At 40.9% G+C, this 20,318-nt stretch overlaps 1 protein-coding gene across 1 annotated transcript in view; it reads right to left on the reverse strand.

The window, feature by feature from the left end:
• zbtb20 (zinc finger and BTB domain containing 20) overlaps positions 1-19,984 on the reverse strand; it is a 32,396-nt gene extending 12,412 nt beyond the window's left edge. Inside the window, exons 1-3 of the mRNA XM_068601361.1 lie at positions 19,775-19,984; positions 4,292-4,436; positions 1,549-3,072 (exon numbers count right to left, since the gene is read on the reverse strand). Coding sequence (XP_068457462.1) covers positions 1,549-3,052 — 1,504 coding nt within the window. The 5' untranslated portion in view covers positions 3,053-3,072; positions 4,292-4,436; positions 19,775-19,984. The remainder of the gene's footprint in view (positions 1-1,548; positions 3,073-4,291; positions 4,437-19,774) is intronic.
• Between the last annotated feature and the right edge of the window lie 334 nt (positions 19,985-20,318).

The raw sequence follows: 20,318 nt of genomic DNA on the forward strand, positions 1-20,318 counted from the left end.
AATTCTTGTCTGTGAAATATTAAAGTATTAATAATTGTGTAAAACAAACAGGTAGAGGAAGAGAATGACAAAACTGTGAATAGGCAATTTATATCGTGCAAGTTAATGAAGTCCTGTGTATCTACTGTTTGCTGCTGCACTGAATTAATATGAAGCTTCTGGTTTTGATTTAATGAAGGCAATGTTTTATACTTCTACTTTATCTTTTTTTTTTCCTTTTTTCTTTTCTTTACCTGTTCAGATCAGTTACACATTAGCACCATGAGCTAGCACATTTATAACAGGTATACCTTCTATACTTTGCTATGTTTGCTATTATATTTGCAATACAATAACTCATACAACTAAGGCGTTGTTTCTTCATTTACCTCTGCTGCACATGTGTGTTATGTATTGCTATGTGCCCTGTCTTTTTTGAGTGTGTATTGTACACATCTATATATTTAGGAGTTATCATTCTATTGTCATGACTGTTGTAAGGTGTTTCTCACCGTCATCGATGTGCTATATGAAGATAAAATATTACTATTATTATTTGCAAAAATACCTCCTTTTTTGTTACTGAAATAGTACATTGCACATATTTTACATGTATGAATATCTCATCAGGGCATCAATACTATATTGAGATAAATCATGCTGCTGTAATGATGTCATGCTGAGGACATCCGGTTTGTTTTTGAATAATATTTGTGACAAGACTGAGTAAAGGTAATCCATCATTGATTGCCATGAGCCGTTGAGGTCTCGGCTCATGGGACTGATCGATCAGTGACTTTCTTTTTCAATATGTCATCGCTCTGCTCCGCACAACTGTCTGAGTGAAACTGGGACATTTTGTTTGAAATGGCCTTCATAGCTGGCTCTGGACACGCAATGGAATCTTATGAATAATAATAGCTATTTGAGGAGGCAATTTTCTAATTACATGATATCTAATTCTTTCTATCTGTGGTTGTGATTTCGACAGTTTATGATTGATAAGGCTGTCAGTGCGAGAGGAAAGCAGTACACGGTGTAATGATGTGCTGCATGAGCAGTCTAACGGCACTATAAGTCAGATGAAAATGATAATAAAAATACGAGTCAACTGTGACCTAATGAGTGTAAAAATTGAGACTGTGTTTTTTTTAAATACTTTTCTTGCATATTTTTCAGTGTGTTTATACTTTTCTAGTACACAAACACAGCATACATGCTTTACGGGTGATATACTAACCTATTTATTGTATTCATTTTGTAGCTTTCTCAGTGTCAACAAAAAAACACCTCAAACCCTGGGAATGTATTGTGTTACAAGGACTCTGCTCTATGTCGTCATCGTAATAATAGCATTAATACAAATTAATAGCTTTTTCTTAAACATTACATCTTAAATAAATAAATAAGACCTCCGATATTAAGAGTTTGTCCTCCAAATATCAAACATATTTCTAAAGTATTTGTGCAGCTATTATTTACATTGTCTTATGGATATTTAAATAATTTATCTGAGCTACTGACATAAAAAAACAACAACTATACTTCACATAAGACATTCTGACTTACCAGTGTGGACAAACATGTGTTTGACGAAGTTCTGTTTAGCAGTAAAGGTTTTACTGCAGAGAGTGCATTCATAGGGCTTCTTTTCCCCCGAACCAACTCCTCCTACGACCTGTTGCTGCTGCGATGGCGATTGCTGTACCGACATGGGGTTCGGGAATGATGGCATTGCAGGAGGCGGCACGGACACAAACTGGGGTTGCTGCTGGCCAGGAAGGTAAATGAAAGACTTGTCTCTATTCGCTTGTGTAGGAAAGAGCGTGGGCAGGAAGGTGCTTCCAGCAGTGCCCATCACTTGGGAATTGCTGGTCATGGTGAGCGGCATCCTCAGATTGCTGGTGTGTGATTCTGCCTGGCGCATGTAGTGCGGGGCACTTGACAGGGACTGGGGCATGACTGAGTTTGGCAGGGTCTGCATCATGCTACTGTCACTAGTGCTGTGGGATGTGTCCCCGTCCTCTGGGTCTTGCACTTGCTCTGGGGACGAGTCATTGACCTCTATATGCACCGGAACTCCATCATCTTGCTGACCATCCCTGTCTCGGCCGAAGCCTGTCAGGTACGGCTGCTGCTCCATAGCATCTGGCTCAGTACTGATGGAGGAGCTCACCCCTGAGTCAAAACTTTCAACCTTGGATTCACTCTCCACACCCTCATTATGGTCAGTGTCGTCTTGGCAGTCCCCCAAATTATCGTAGCAGCTGTGCTCGTCTTCGGCCTCCTGCTTTATGTGCATCCCTCCTGTATGTATGCGTACCGGTCGGGGCTGCTTGCGGCAGTGGGTGGACTCTGCTGTGGAGATGAAGCGGTCGCCCTGCTGAGATCTCTCCTGAATGCGGTTCATCCAGGGCGGATCTTGAGATTGCTGGACCTCCTGAGTGCTTAGAGTCGGATCGTAATTTGTCGACATAGGGTTAATGTACAGGGAACGCTCGCGGGTGCCGTTCTGCAGAGTGAGGCCAGGGTAGGAGTACAGTGATGTGTATGCACGATCCATGCTTTGTGATGTTGCTTGCATATAACCTGACTCTGCGTCGCTGCTGGGCCCAGAGGTGCCGGACTCTGGCGTGCCACGGGGCGTATCCTGACCAGAGTCTCCTGGTATACCAGGGAAGCCCCCCGGCCCGGCCAGGCCCACATTCTGGGAGACGATGCGGGTACACTCATCAATGACGGTCTTGATCTGTAGGATGCTGGCAGCGGTCAGGATCTGCAGGGCCTCTGACTGAGATACCCGCAGAATCCCGCTGTACATAAAGTCAATCAGCTTTTGGATGGATTGCACTGAGACCACAGAAGGGATCTCAATGTCGCTGTAGCCCAAGAGCAGCTTGTCCTGAAAGAAGGGGCTTCCAGCAGCCAGCACGCACCGGTGAGCTCGCAGCATACTTCCATGGATCCGAACAGTCACGTCACAGAAGTGCCCACGGTTGCGCTGCTCATTGAGGGTCTCAAGTACAGAATTGCTGAAGTTGTGGAGATTGATGTTATGAATGCGCTCGGTCATCCCCTTGCAACGGATGTCACCTGCAAGCAGGACGCAACACAGCTAACTTTAAAGCTTTGACACACAGTCACTACATTATCAAACTGGATTTACTAATGAAGTGAAGACGTTTACAAACATCATATTTACACTATTTGTTACATTGTTATTGATGTATAAGGAGGAATAAAACCGTGTAATTGAAGAATGAAATATACACTCACTAACAGCATAGTTATGAGCAAATGCATCACAAATCTTTTTGGGCTGTTAGAAAACACAACCAGCTCACATTACTACAATCAATTAAATATGTGATAAGCGATATTAATACTGATATGGTAATTTGTAATTACTCCAGTCTCAGTTTAAACATCTCCATAAGATTTGTCTCTTAAAATTATGGTTTGAAAATTCCTTATAGATAAGTTGAAAGACAATTAAGATGGTTCCTGTTTAATTATTACAAGTTTCTCTCTGTGTATTCCTGAAATTCCTTCGACCACCAGTAGGTGGTGCACTGGGCTTAGATGACAACAGGCCTCTTTTGTTAGCCATGTGTTCACTGTGATGGCGCTTCCTAACTATCCTAGGAATACACTAGATGTGACCCGGCTTATCAGTGTGCAAGATAACTTAAGATGCTTTTTGTACCAGTTAGATGTGCGAATAAATTAAAATCTTAATATAAATTAGAGAGGTAGAAAGTGTCAGAATTATGCAAATTGAGAGTTTTCATAATCACTGTAAAATCAATTTATTTTGCACATAACCATGCTTGAGTATAATTTAATTAAAGCGGTTGACCTTATTTGACTGATTATTAAACACAGCCATTTTATTCAAGATCCATTTCCTGGTTTTGATCTTTGAAACTGAACATCATGTCCAAAATGTCGTAAATAATTCATTTACACTATGTCTGTCAATGAATAAGAAATATATTGCTGAAAACAGATTGATGATGAAATAAAAGAATCAACACATAACTTATCTATTCTATTTATTTGACAAAACTTAAACATGTAGAGAATTGCATTATAATTTGGAATGCAGTTATACACTGAACAGAAATAAATTAAACTTTGGTTCTAACAATAAAACAAAATTTGATAGTAACAGATATATAATTTAGTTGAAATCCACTGCAGAAATAGTGCAATACAGTGCTGGAAACAAGCATGAATACTTTGTGCTAAGTTATTTCTAACTTACACATAAAGGGAAAACGTAAAAACGGAAGCCGTCCGGCGTACTCACAGTTAGATGACGTTTTGTTCCGAAGATGTTTGTGTGGCTGGTGATGAAGTGCGGGTCAAGCTTCAGTTTGCTGGTGGAGATGGCTGATCACAGGCCGGGTGCTAGGCAAGGCTGTCAGTTCTTTCTGTCCAAATCATGTGTTGCTCTGCCACAGTGTTTGGAGGGGAGAGAAAAGACAAAGACAAATCTTAATGCCACATACTGCCTTGTCGATATTGCCACTCCCTTAATGAACCGGGAGCCACAGTAACACAAATATCTTCCACCGACACGCTGCAACAGATGTGTGAAGAGTTTTCAAAGCGAGATGAATGGACGTTCCTGTGTGCACAAGACCACCAATTACAAATCAAGGTTGAAAATAGTATTGGTATAAAAGCCAGTTCTTCTCAGTCGTTATCTGTGCTGCTGGGCATAAAACCACACCCTTAAAATAAAGAAGAATTATCTAAATTCTTTATGAATTTACACAGATCAAATATTCTGAAAAGGTCACACTTAGTCACACTCGCCACAAGAGAGAGAGAGAGAGAGAGAGAGAGAGAGAGAGAGAGAGAGAGAGAGAGAGAGAGAGAGAGTGTGTGTGTGTGTGTGTGTGTGTGTGTGTGCGTACGTGTGTGTACATTTTTCTGTTCCATTTCATGTTCATATCCACAAATTAAACAAGACAATGTCCGATACAGACAGAGCAGACATTAGAAGTTGTAATAATGGAAAAAAAAGTCCTAAATGAACTACACAAGGCATTCATTGAAAAACACAAGACAGGCATTCAACAACATTAAGCATGTGATAAGTTGGTTAGAACGCCCCACACGATTGCTCTTCTACTGTACACACACATTATTATGCAAAGGGTTTATCCCAAAAGTGAAGACAAAACCGACCACATAATGGTCAGGCAAGCTGGAAAAAATGCATTAAACCAATGAAAAATGCCATTACATTTTCTCTCTTGTTTGTCAAATGGGCCTTCAAATATTTTTTTTTACCAACAAAGCTTTCAAGGTATGTGGAAATGACTTTGTGTGCTGGGGTGGGAATATTTATCATTCATTGGAATTTGGATCAGAATTACAAGTGTGATCTGACACTCTTACATATTTTTTGGAAACAAAGTAAAAATGTTTCGGAGCTGTCACGCTGGCTACAACATGAACATCAAGTGCTCTCTGTGGAATGCCAGTAACAACAGTGTGTTGCTGAATGAACAGAACGAGGCTAGGATTTGACCAGACCTGTACGTTAATGTTGACACATATTATTCTCATACAAATCCCGAGTACTTTCAGAGAACACACCTCCCGCTTTGAGACACTGAGGTGAAATCTACCGCTGAAAGGCATGTGATTTTCAGTAAGTGACCTGTGTGTTTTTCCACTAGCGGTGTCAAGGTAATAGATTTTAGGCCTCTGAAATGGTTGAATAAGTTTAGTATGGAGACGCAGGATATGTGGGAGAAAACCAGAGTCGAGGGGTTAAAGTTTAAAAAGTGAAATAGCTGTGTTCACCGCCTGGTTTGTGTCCACAGGCCCCACTTTGAGGAGTACTGCGGGCAGCGAGACACATGCTTGCTTTTTTGAAATGTCCTTGTCAACTAACAAATCTGCTGATTAGATATAGACAAGTAATAGCGTGTCTCGCAGTAGAGGGTGATCACTCGATACTGAGACGGATTATTCTTTGGCACAAAAACGCGCGCGCACACACACACACACACACACACACACACACACACACACGCTGGTTAGTTCTTCCGTCTTGGTCAGGACAGAAAATATATTTTACGGTGAAATCCTTAACCCCTAAATCTAAAATTAAGCTTTTCTCCAACCGTAGCTGTGAACATGACTCTAACAGCAACCTGCAGCCCGTTTATTATAGACCTTAATATGAGCTTGAACCCCCAACATAAGCCTTGTTCTAATACCTAACCATAACGAGCTTCACTCAGTGTAACCTTTGCCTTAAGCTAACTAATGCCACTGAAACAATAAAAAATTGACTTAGTCGAAGTGAAAACCAACACAAATATCATGATTAATGCCTGGTCGTAAAAGTACTGCACACAAATATGAGCCAAAATGCTTGAATCCATAACTGTGGCAAATATTTGACCTTTTTTTCTTTTCCAGCAACAGTTAGCTTTGGCTGTATTTTCGTGCCATAGGCCTTTTTGTTTCGTGACTGTTAGAGAATGCAAACATGTATGTTCCTTCTCTGGCATCCCTCGCTACCCAGACATGTAAATCCACCTGCCTAAGGGGTAAAGTGAGGTGAACGCAGGCAACAAAGGAGCAGGCCAAGAGAAGCAGGCTTCAGTTGCCCAGACTGCCACTCACAACAGTGATTCCATTTTAGCCGTGACACAGTGGGTGAGCAGCAGCCAGCGCCTACCTGCAGTGAATTCTAATCAGCCCAGGGGTCTGTCCCCCTCCCTCCCTCCTTCCCTCCCTCCCTCCCTCCTGTACCCTGCCTTGGACTAAAGGGGCTGATGATCCTTCAAAATTAATTAGATCCTTGTAGGAGGCAGCCATTTTCTTTCACTTCCAAACGCTCCACCAAAAAACACATTTTTGAATTAAACTAAAATCGGGGCGTGTGTATTACCCTCCTCGTATTGAGATCTATCTCTGTGTGCTGCTTGCTACCTGTTTCCTGTTTCATCACGTTGAAACTCTCTCGTCGTCCTTTCTTCCATCTGTCTGTCTCTCTGTCTGTGCCACCCCCTCCGCCCCCCCCTTTCCTTCCCACCTTCCTCTCTTCCTCCCTTCCTCCCTCCCTTCCTACAAACCTTCCCCAACACCCTCCTCCCCTCTCTGGCTGCCTCTCCATGCTCCCAGCTCTGTGTCTGCCTCTGTGGAGTTTGCTGTCAATAAATCCCCAGAGGTCAGTTTGTCTGCTGGAAATCAGACACAATGCTTCAGACCGCCAATGCAATGCATGCTCTGCTGCTGCCGCCACAACAAAGACTGAGGAGGGGTAGAGGGTGGGGGAAGAAGGGGGGCAAAAAAAAAAAAAAAAAAAAGGAAGAAGAGAGAGAGGAAAAAAAACCGAAGACAGGGAGATGAGGATTGTAACTTCACCAGCCAGACTCCAGGTTAATCAGCTGCCTGTATTAGGTGACAAGCTCATGAAATACGCTGCATCGAATCGGACATTAGTTAATCAAGGGAGGGGGGCATGGGGTGGGGGGGGATAAAATGGAAAGATGGGGGATGGGATTGAGGACAGACATAAGAGGCGTGCTTATGAAAGGAGCAGTATCAGCCATGTGAATAATATACATCCTGAATATGCAAATACTGCTTACAACACACACTACAAGCATATATTCAAGGCCCTTGATACATTTAAATCTGGAGACAAAAGGGCCACGGGGCATTGTGAAAAGCTCATGTCCATGCATGTGCGTATACAGCACCTCAGTGCATCTGATCAGATTTGCCCTTATCAAGAGTGTTTTGTGTTACGTCTAATTAATAGTAATTTATGAGTTTGTTTGAAATCTCTGCTGCTTAACCGTCGCTGTCCAACGTTGTAATTATTAATTTCAATGATCCATTTAGCCCATGTGCATTAGCATATAAACTACCAGAACTCATACTTTAATAGTATGGTTTGGATACGTGATCTAATGTGATTTAGTAAACAATGTAAATGTGTGAAGAGCACACTGGGAAATTTTAAGCAGCAATCAAATGATGTGTTTTTTCTGACAAGTGATAATTCGAGGTGTGTTCAATGAAGACACAGCGTTCATTTCACTCCTGGCAAAACAATTTACAGCTACACCTCGCTGCAATCAGTCAGCGTCGCAAACTTTTCTGAAAAAAATTAATTAATCCTCAGCTAATGCTATTGCATCTGATCACCACAATTCAATAATTATTCTTTTAGTTAACTAAATATTCATCTCAACCCAGCAATGTTGTGTTGGCTGATTGAATCGGATTAATTTAGAGCGCTCTTATTACATTCAAGTGTTCGTCCATAACGTTGTGAAGCAATTAACAGGTAAGGTATGCACCTAAATCACACACACTTCAGGAGACGCAGAACAAAACACCCCACAGTCTCACAATTTAATTGATTTGCCTTTATAGCAGTCACTGAGCATCATCAACAAGCACGTAGGCTGTTTGACAAGTTGAGCCAAGATTTTTCCACAACATTTTTTTTCACTCTTCCTTCTCTCCTTCCTTCTCCCTTTACTGAAATCGTGCGGTGTAACATCACCAATGAAATAGTCTTGAAATGTGTCGAAATCTCTGATTTATAACATGTATGAATTAAACTTAAACCAGGTGTTGTCCTAACAATTTCGACACGAGACGTCCTGTTACTGTACTTTGAACTGGCCCTTCACCTACAACACAGACCAGTGATTCTCCCTTCAATAAATACAGTTTCGATTTCAAGCTCACCACCAGGGACAGTTTAAAAAATATGCAAACGCTGTAAAATAGTATTCCATTAATGCACAACTCCTGTCGTGAATACTCTTTACTTGGGAGAAGCATTGTGAAGTAATTACAGAGTGCCAGTGAAATGTTATGGCCGCTGCTCAATCGAGATTGCTTGAATAACTGTATTATGTTTGTGCATTTCTGTGCATCATACACTATCTGGAACTGTTAACTCTTTATAGTCCTCATAAATTCAATCTAACTGTCCATGTTTAGTTGCTGCCACTAAAATGTCTCAAATAGCACAGCGGATCAATGCGATAACACATTCAGTCCAACTGAATCTCAATGTGACAGGATGTGCGGCTTTCAAATAAATTCCTCAGGCAAACAAATAACAACACACACTACAATACCACTACACAAGTAAAGGACAGTTTAAATATTTTTTGACAGGACAGCTTGTTCAACTTCGTCATTTTCTGTCAAAAACACACCCACCACCGCCACCCGTTATCCATAGCACATCCTTTGTCTATTTGCAGATGGGAGGATAATCTACTTCTAATATACTTTTTCAGGAACACAAACATTCATGAATTAGTGCCATCAGTAACTGTATTTTAGAGCTTCCAAAAAGAGCATAGAGGGCAAAAAACAAACAGCAACTGCTGGCTCACAGCCATTACAATTATAAAGACAGTATCTCACTTTGGTGCTGGAAAGGACGCTTTTAAGGGATATCTCAGAACTGGCAAATGGCTGTGCTTTTGTTAATGAGCATTTGACCAAAAAGAACCATCTGACTACTCATATGATAGTTTCTAAAACACCTCTAACCCCCGAAGCAGATAATGCTAAATTCAAGAGTTATCATTTAGGCTCAAGTGTCCACAGCAACTGCCTCTCTACAGCTACTACACACGTCGAGGACATTTTGCCTCTCCAAAAAAAGGACCTTGCGGGCCATTGAGAGATCTTCATGAACTTACAAAGATGCTCATACAGGACGTCTCTGTCTATTACTAGTGTATCATGATAAACGAGAGTTAATTAATTCTGTTTGGCAGGAGATATCTACTTGTATGCCCGTGGTCTTATGTGTATCTTTTTATTCCCTGATTGTACGTCAGCAAGCACGTTCCCAACAAGAGAATTGTGTTGTATAGCGGGGCTGCGGCACCTTTATTTCTCTGAGAGAAAACAAAGTTTCTCTTCACTTTATGTCCTTGGGAGATAAAACAGGACAAAGATGTTCTGTGCTGAATGATGACAGGATACGGTGGGACCTCTGCTAACAAGCACTGTAGAGTACAGCGTATGCAGCGAAGCCTCTGAAAACGTTTAGGTTAAGTGTAGGCTATATTATGTTTGTCACCAGAGAGACGAAACAGAATAAAAACACTCTCACAAGTACAAAACAGCATAAACAACAAAGGAGACTAAAGGGCCCTGTCGGAACAAGCTGGTTATTTAGTGTGTGTGTGGACACACCGACGTGTCTTACAAATGTGAATTGTGTCGATGTGGCTATGACATTCGCTCTGATGTAATGTGTTACGTATGTGCTGACAATTGGTATCCAAACAGAATATTTTTTAGACACATTTTACAATATGGCTCGTCTTGCCACATGCATGTGTACGTATATGAAGTGAACCTGTAATGGACTATGTTTTAAAATGTTGAATTAAACCAACAACTACTTAATTAATTCCCCATTTGGAAATGTGATGAGCCTGCGAACTTCTGGACCATGTGTCTCACCAGCAGCTGTGGAGGTGGTCCAGCACTGAGCTGAACTTTCACAAGGGTGCTTTAAGCAGTTCGGCACAACCCTGCACTATTTGTTAGCCGGTCTGTGCTTCAAGGGTCAGCAAAGCTCGCCTCTCTCCTGGAATCTGGCAGGCTCAATATACTGGCCTTTAAACGGGATCTCCTATCAGAAAAACAATTCAACGCTGTGCAAAACTGATAACATGCTGCTTCTTAACGATGCACAGGCAAAGGAAACGGTGGAAATGTTAAATTTTGTGAAAAGGTTTCGTGATGTAACATATTTCTTCAGCTTGTAGCTACGGCAACAACACTACATGCACCATCCGGCTGAGATAAAAGTGCGCCATTATTCAGGTAAACTACTGAAAGCTTCAAATTGGGTAGTCTTTAACTACAGATATAAAATCCAGATCGCTTAATACTAAATATCCTCTGCTTATTTTGAGCTTTACGGGGGTGTATTTCTAGTTTGGCAAGCTGTTGTGTTGTAAATACACATTATATATGTCTCGTCAGGTCATTTGACATATCTAAAAGTGTAACGCTGACACACTGAAACACAGCCGACCACATGAGTGCCCTATACACACTTTCACCACTTGGTACAGCCTGGTCTGCAGGCCAGCAATACAAGTTAGATATAGAGTTAAACTTACAGCAGTGCAGTTTGGCATTAACCAAAGTTGGCACAAAGGTACAGTTTTCTGTTAATCTAATGGGAGTAGGTGCAATCTTACCACATTAGTCAACTTTATTCATACAATATGTTGCAAGAGAACTGGAGAATTTCCTAAGAAATGAGAGAAAGGCTTAAGGGGGGGGGAAAAATAAACCATCTACATCCAGAGACATTCTCGTAAAGACAAACTTGAAAAGAAGAATAGATATAATCTAGAAATTTGATCTGATTAGAATGTTCCCCATATACAGTTCAACACACTGAACAGCCCTATGAAATAAAGGTTTTAATTAGGAACAATAAAGTCAGTAATTTATGGAAAGTATCAGCTACAATAGGTCATTTATAACAGGTGGAGTCATTTTATATATCTATAAACTATATCAAAAGAACACTGAACACGCTGTTACTCAGTAACTGTGTCTTTGGAGTAAACAACTTCACCAACACTAGCTCCAAAAACTGATGACAATAAGTGACACATATAAAGTTATAAACAACAACTTATCCTACTGCTTAAAAACTTCATATGAACCACAATTATCAATACTTTAACAGTCAGCAAGTTCATTATGCGTGCCTGTCTAACACTTGCGTCAGGAACAGAAAAACTGTCAAATAATGTGTCAAGATTTTTAGCAATATTTTCAAAATTACAGTCCGTGTTAAATTCCTTTTTTTTTTTTTTTAAGGCTGTACTTTGTGTAAAATTCTGCTGTAAATTACTTTTGCAGGCAGGTTACCTTGTGCGGGCCAACTCTTTGTATTACTCACCGAGCTCAGGAATAACTGCAGAGGAAAGCTCTGTTGCAATGTGATAATACTGGTTCTATATTAAACGTTGCACATTATTTGACACTGATCACGTATATCTTTCTTTGTTTTACGAAGATATATGCAGTGTTTTTGTCATGGAAGCTTCTCCTCGCTCATTTCCAGTATTTACACCTCTTATTAGGATTGCATGTTGGTTTAGTTCAGGTTGTCTCCTCTGCACAGAAAGCAGAGTCACAGAGAGTCAACTCTCAGCACAAAGAGGAGAGATAACATGACCACCCATCAGCTCCGTTTATGATAATCATCTGGCCTTTTGGCCTCGCTAATGCACATGAATTGCTGGTCAGTCTGGGCTTCTTTGAATGGAGCAGAATGATTATCCTTGATGGTAACAATCTATAGCACATACGCCGCAGAGTGTAACCTCAGATCGTCGACCGTTTCGGGTAACATTACGACAAAAGTCCAGACACATGGCTGTGCTGCTTCGAAGTCGTTTGTGGTGTCATTGTTAGACTGGGAATTGGAGGAGGGTTTACATTTTTTTTACTTATCTTTGAGCAACAGGGCTTTTAACGTTAAGTGAAAGTAATGCCTTTAAGACATACTCCAGCTACCTGTATGAGTCTGTGTTAGCTGCCAGGGTATTGCCCTGCCTTCCTTTAAATACATGTTGAGATACGTAGAAAGGACCATGGGGGACTATGAATGAAATAACATTGAGCAAATGAATGGACCTTGAGATTTAAGCAAGCAGCAAAACTTACTGGAGTCAAAGGCTCTGAAATACATTTAGCTTCAAATGCATTCATGTCAGTTTTACAGCTCATAGAAATTATTTAAAAAAAAATAGGCTTAATGTTGGTTTACATAGCAGCTGCCACAAGCTTTGTTATTTCAGGTTTTATATTACAATGCTGAATTAAATATCTCGTGGAGCCTGACACGTGGAGTGCATCTGTACTGAAAATGTAACGCAGGTGGCGTAAACTACAGATGACGTTATCAGAATCATCAGCATCCGTTTAAATGTATTTAGAAACAAGTCCAGCAACTTTGATGAAACCACATTTGTTTGTTTAACAGGTTGCCCATGCTCTCGCTGCACCTTTGGTATCGAGAAACGAAGCAAAGGCGGAAGTGGCTCTGCAGCCCCTGAAATGGCAACTTGAGGATCAATCTCGCAAGACAGCCATGTTAAAATGCCCAACTTTACAGCAGAAAAAAAACATGTTTACGCCTGCTACAAACAATGTCTTTTGTCTCTATCGACATATTTTTAAAGAACTTTTAAATTATGTTACGGCTTAAATTTCGGCATAATTAAAGGCGTGGCTGCGGTCTCCTCTGCTGCGTCACCTGGGTACGCCCAGGTTGAGCCTGACCAAAATGCACCTCTTGGCCCATTCATGAATTTTTTTACCGGTCATAGAGCCCTGCTTTGAGCTTCACAAAGGCTCTTCAGAAACCTACGGGTGACATCGCGGAGACTACTTCCATGTTTTATTCTGTCTGTGTTCCTGCATCACATGGACTAAGTGTCGTAAATCCACACCACTATGCCTAACGAGGTCTAAGAACACAAAATATCTCCGTAATAAGCAGTTAGTCAAATTGATAATGTTTTCCAACTTCATAAAGGAGTCTATTTTGAAATCTGTCTTTATCAAGGTCATTTTCAGGGCAATAAACAATGTTGACAGTTTCAGAGGAGAAATTCCTTTCATTTTTACAATAAAAAACAAATATTATTTGTTTTAGAATTTCTTTCAAATGCCAAAATACATGACAGTGATTTCCTACAGCTGTATTTAAAAACAAAAAAACACAAAATGAATGACTTAGTCAATGAAATGAAAAGAAAATACAACCTTAGATTCTGTGGAAATACTTCCAGCAATCTTCATTTTGTGATAAAGCCCAACACAAACACTTTTGTGTAAATAATTCCCCATTGCACAGTGCATACCAATGTACATTGAATAAGACTGTGCACAATCTTAACAGTTTGGCTGCTGCGGGTGCTGTTTACTGGCACGAGGCTTACAAAGTCTTCCTGAAGCCAAGAGAGACGCAGCACGTACACGGCACTTATTCTCTGTAAAACTGGTTTCAAAGTCACTGAAGACTACGTTACTTTTTTTTGTTTTTCTTCAACCCTCTTTCGATACTTCCCACCCCTTCTACTAGGCAGTGATCTCACCATGACTTGTAGAAAACCATATGGGTAGCAGGGTGAACTGAGGACACACATGCACCTTGGCAAACATACAACTTCACTATTAGAATCCAGGATACATTTTTCACATCAGTTAAATGCCTGGGCCTTCGTGTGTGTTTAACAGGACGGAATAGAAATTCAGTTTGAATGTGTGCTTTTGTCATGCAAATAGAAATGTGCATTGAAATATACATTATCACAACAGGTTGCATGGATCTGGAAAGAAAACAAACTAAAAACAGGTTTGTACTCGTTGTAAAAACAACCTCCGGTTCAACTTCCTCAAACAGATGACTTTTAATGAAAAGCTTTAAAACCAGCTCTGAAATCATAAAGAAGCATGAATCAAGAGTCTGTTAGCAATTTGATCAAAGGTAATGAAAACACATGGTTACACCCACAACTGGATTGTGTTTGTCCTGTACGTACTGTAATTTGCAGGACACCATTTTATGAGAATTATATTTAACAAGAGGCTATTAATGTGGGTGCTATGCCACATTCATGCGTAAACATTAATGAATGACACCACAGGCTCAGCCTGTGGCAAGTGTGTGTTGAACTGCTCCATGTGGGATGTGTACATTTATATTTTGGGAAATATTAAATAATTATTCCTAAAACAATGTTGCACAAGGATATTTAGCTGTGTTTCATCGGCCTTTAGAACATTTTATAACCGGATAAAAGCTGCCTGACAACAAGCATGGCACATTCGCAAATACATATTTAGTCTCGATGTGTGTTTTCATTACACATTCCTGTGATACTTGCAGGGAGGGGAGATTCCAAAACTAAACTCCTTTGAAAAGTGAAAAAAAACACATGATTTAAAGTTTTTTGTTTGTCAGTTTTCTGTATGATGCATGCCCTCAAAGTCATTGGGCTTAGAGTGCAGAGCAGTTTTATAAAAGTAATTCTATCAGCCAATTTACTGAAAGACAGAATATTTTGAAAATCGCTGCTCGATGAATTGACAAATCAAGTCTTTGTCTTCACAAATGTGACATATAACTGTTGAGGCATCATGCGTAGCTGAACGGTTGCCAAATATTTTTTATCCTGGAAAAATGATAAGCAATAAACTAGATAAATTTTCCCTGCAGTCAAACAAGGCATATTATTTTCCAGGAAGGAAATCGCCATAACTCATTGTAACAGCATTTCTGTGTTGCATAATGCAGCTGAAGAAAAACTCTCCTTAATTACCAAAGCGACTTGGATGCATTCGCAATAGGTTTTGCAATCCTGTTATGAGTATTTTAAAGAATTTAAAAAAATGTAATGTGAAGAAAAGTATGTTGTGTTAGCCAGGAGCTAACTGGCTGGCCAATAATTCCTCGTCACAAAATAAATCCATATGGTAACAAGGTGTAGTTAGCTAGTAATCAATAATTAGATTATATTTGACTGATAGGACGTCTTTAATATGACTGAAGCTTAAGAGGTATCTAAGGTGTATTTGAGTGTTGTCATGGAGAGTGGGGACTCAAATGCAGTATAAAAGCAGCAGTTGCTGTAAAACAGCATGCCTTTGCAATTAAGATTATTTGAGAAACTTTAGCATTTCTTGTTAAACAAAACCAAATATTTAACCTAAAAGAAGGCTTTACGCTGTAGTTCATTATAAGACCCAACAATAACTTTAAGATGTGCACCTGAGAGCAGTCTCAGTTGGCAATCACATCAAAGATTAGTTTTGCTCCATGGGGGAATATTCTTCTAACGAGAATTATACGGGAACCGAAAAAGGAGGGAAAAGGGATAAACACTGTCTGAGACAAAAGGGCCAAGCAGTTAACAAGCACTGTGACATTCTGGATGCAATCCACAAAGTGGCTCGTTATATCGATGGATCTCTATTGCATTCCCAAAATGGCTGCCAAATATGTTCAACTGGAGTAGACAAAGTGCCAAGATGGACTCAAGTGCATATTTCTTTTTTCTTTTTTTGTATGTCTTTTGTTATACTGTAGTAAAATATCCTGCTTAGAATTATGGATTACAATATGACTTTAACTTAATCTGTAAAGGTCCAGTGCTGCATCCAATAATTTATATTTTATTACAATTACACTGCCAGTATTTCTAAAATTGCAACCAAATTTACACTTTCTAAATTCTCCTTGTTAAATATAATAAAATTCAATATTATGTGGCAAAATAATCAGTGGCTATAAGGGAATTCAGTTCATGAAAAGTGTTAAATTATCTCTTGCACCTCTACTAGCCTTTCCAAAAAGAACAACAACGCCGAAAAATCTTTTCTAGAGAGTTGGTTTGAAACAACATAATGAACATATATCTATAAATGTAATTATTAGGTGCATGGGCCACTAAAATGACCTGGTAAAAAGCCTGTTGAAGCAATTGCGGAGGCCTCAGAAAGATGTCTCTATCTTCACTATTTGGGCAACAGTGCCTTCGCTGCGCTTAAAAAATATTTGGAATACTGACCTGCCATCTGTGTGCAAGTACAGTACAAGATGATTGTTATACGTCCCTTCCAAAGAAGCACTCATTACATTGGTACAGCATGGCTTCCTTACACATTTTCACTTGAGTAAACCCAAATAATCAGGTGGGAGAAATGTGCGAAAGGGTGACTAAATCAGCTCGAAACATTTCAAAATTGAATGCTGTGGACACATTGTGTGAGTTTGTTGGTCAATAATAAATGGCTGAATGTGGAGTGAGAGAGCTACAGAACAGAGGGCGAGTGAAGGATGGTGAAGCCAAAAGAAAATTGGGATTGATTGCTGAGTGTGGATTAACTGACCCCCCCCCCTCCCACCCCTACCCCTCTGCATTCATCTGAGGAGGTCCACAGTTTATCTGCTGGGTCTCCTTCATATAATAATGAGTTTCCTTGGTCTGCAGACATGCTCTTAAATATTCATTAGTCATGGGTGGGTTTTAGCCGTGACACAGGAAGCTGGCAAATGGCGATGGCTCAAACACTGTGAATATTAATGCACATGTGGAATATATACATATATATACTCATTAGTGACTTAACGGAGATGAAACTAGGCACCTGATACTCTGGACTACAAACACTCCCAACGCACATATTGGCTGTCTCTCTTTCAGTAGCTACTGTACACCTCTCTGTGCTGATTTTTTTTTTTTTTTTTTACATCAAGCCGTGATGAGAGCTCACTTACAAAACAAGACAAGTACCCTTCAATTCATCAAACAATAAAATGTCTAAAAATACAGGTATTAAGTTTGTGTGGAGTTTCTTTTCAGATGAAGGGTGTTCCAGCCAGTGTTGGCTCTGTGGCGAAACAATTTGTTCTTTGCACCCACATGAATTGGAGCAATCAATATGCTCCAATTCATCGTACAGATTTATAATCATACCCATCTGAAATCTTACATCAAAGTGTAACGTCAGATATCTGCTACACCGGGCTGCACCGTGCACGCTCCGCTCTCAAAATGTATCCATTCAGAAAACAAACGATCCAGTGCAGCCGTGAATTACATAACCAAGCCTATAGGATCGCATTTAAGTTGTGGAAACATATTCTGAATGAAGACGCTGGGGGAGGAGAGGGGGAGAGAGGAGAGGGGGAGGGAGGGAGTGATCACAACTAAAGTGAGAAGGGATGAACGCACAAGTATGTGGTAAAAAATAAAAATAAAAAAAAAATAAAAAAAACACGCACATAAACCCACAGGTACACACATCCACAGACCGAGGGAGCTCGTGGACGCAGCGCCGCGCGCTCACACAACCTCCCCCCATGTGTCAAACCCGGGACCGGTCTTCCTGTGTGTGCCAACCTGCGTCCTCTCACGTAAAACAGCAGTGCCCACACCGGAGTCTCTCTACCTCTAACATGACGAGTGTGTTGACGCAAAGATACCGGCACACAACTTCTGGGCCACACGGGCGAACCTGCATGTGTCTAAAAGCAGACGCATACCGTATTGTAGAAAGCATCGCTCATAATAGGCACAAGAACACGCTGTATTACTCTCTTTATCTGACAAAGCCAAGCGCTTTGGGACAACATCTGTTTGCCACACACACACGCACGCACCCAGGCAAGTACACTCTGTCCGTTTCGCAGTCACACGCACGCACAGACACAGAGAGAGAGAGAGAGAGAGAGAGAGAGAGAGAGAGAGAGAGAGAGAGAGAGAGAGAGAGAGAGAGAGAGAGAGAGAGAGAGAGAGAGAGAGACGCGCATGATCTCGCACGGATAGATGGAGCCCAAAAGAACAAGACATGCTCCTCCGGCTTAACTCCCAATGGCCCTTTCTGAGAATTTTTGGGCAGTCATTGCTCCATTTATTTTTTTTAATGGCGCCAAAGCTAAACATATACTGACATGTTTTAACTTTATTTAAGGGGTGAAGTGCCGCTATACTGCCATCTAATAAGCAAGAGCAAAGGAATCACGAGTTGCCCATGAATATTTTGCAACAAAATGTCTCAAAAGACACGCAGGAAGCGTCTCCTGCAACTTTAATTACACCAGAGCATGGCCCCATATCTAGGCCACCGTTTGCCAAAACATCCTCACATTGGAACATTTTTTTTTTTACGAACTGTAGGCTAGACATAAAAGCGGATAGCGACCATTAAAGAGATCATTCATTTTGGGGGAAACATGGCACCAAAAATCCAGCCCAGAGTCCCACTGGATTTAGTTGTGATTTATCTCAAATGAACCTGCAGTATTGTTTTACCTTCGGACACAATATTAGCAAGCCTCGCCATCCGCCTGCTGAGCCTATCTTAATGAAAGCCCATCTCTCATAAATGCCACGCCGTATTGATATTAATTCATAAAAAATGTAGGCTAGACATCTGTCTGAGCACAAGCGCTGTATCGGAGCCGCTCGCTACTATACAGCGATGCATTTCAAACATCGAAACCATCTATTCCGCCAAGTTCCACAAACTGAGATGTATTTTTACAAATAGATTTGCAGCGATAGTGTGTTTTGGCGGTCCGTTGCAATAAGGAAACGCGTTTCCTTCGGATTCAAATAACTGACCTAAAAGCCAAATGCGCACGTCGGCTGCCACAGTTGTTCCGGGCTCACAGTGTGTAAAACGTGAACAAGCAGCCTGCGAGCATCGCTGGTTGAGGGAATCAGACCTGTGCACACAGTTTTCACAGAGTATTGTTCTCTCAAGTGTCCCCTGGCCCGGCTCGCGGGCAAAGCCGAAAGTAAAGGGCTAAAGGTAAAGGGGCATGCTGAGAATAATGACAGATGGGGAAACTTGCGTCATGCCAGGGCAGCGCGTTTTTGGTAGTCGAATATAAATGGACAACAAAACCTCTGGCAGACAAAAACTGAGCCCCGCAACACGAGGGACTGGCTTCATTTCATTTCGTACACGCTGGCGTCACATTTATTGAATGTTTGAAATCCTCTAAAGAATGAAGTTTCCGATTATGTAGAGCTTTATATTTGCTTGGTAAAGCCAGCCACAACTACATGGAAGTCCGTGGTATTTCATGCACATCACCCTAAAGTCTACGAGCATGTTTCCCCCTCTTATTTAGGAAATTCCTCTAATTTCTCCGCTGTAATAATTACGTTATAGATATTGTAAAGACCCATCCCTTTTCCTACTTTTCTCAATTTCTTACCTGTACTTCGAAGCTCGTTCAAAAAGTGGCGACAGCGTTCCCACGGCTCCCCTTGTTTTCCGCCGACGAAGCGCGTATAGTTTTTTTTTTTTAATATGTTCCTTTACTTTGTTTCATTTCTCACTTCCATCTTCTTTTCATCTCATCAATAAACACACGCTGCAGCCTACCTTCATAGAGCAGCTCGGTTCAAGTGTGCCCTCCCATTTTTTAACTATACATCGAGTACTTTGAGGGGTGGAGGAGGAGGAGGAGGAGGAGGAGGACGAAAGAGAGGAGGAGGGGGGCATGCAGGCACGCCTTTTCACTTAAAGCTGCTATTGGAAGAACAGTGCACTGTCTTGGGTTGGATCAGAAATCCGTCAACATTATTGTGCCCCAATCGTAGGGAGCACAGTGGGACGGTGAAACCGGCTCCATTATGTCTCTCTGGAAGTGGTGGGAGTTATAGTAATAGTAGTTGTAGTAGTAATGTTCCTCCTACTCGAGGTGTTTAAGTTCGCTCCTGCCAGAGCAGACACGCAGCAAATGTATAAATGGAGGT

The sequence above is a fragment of the Clinocottus analis genome, unplaced genomic scaffold, assembly GCF_023055335.1.
Source record: "Clinocottus analis isolate CAN_PGR_092001 unplaced genomic scaffold, fCliAna1.0.p SCAF_5, whole genome shotgun sequence".
Lineage (NCBI taxonomy): Eukaryota > Metazoa > Chordata > Actinopteri > Perciformes > Cottidae > Clinocottus > Clinocottus analis.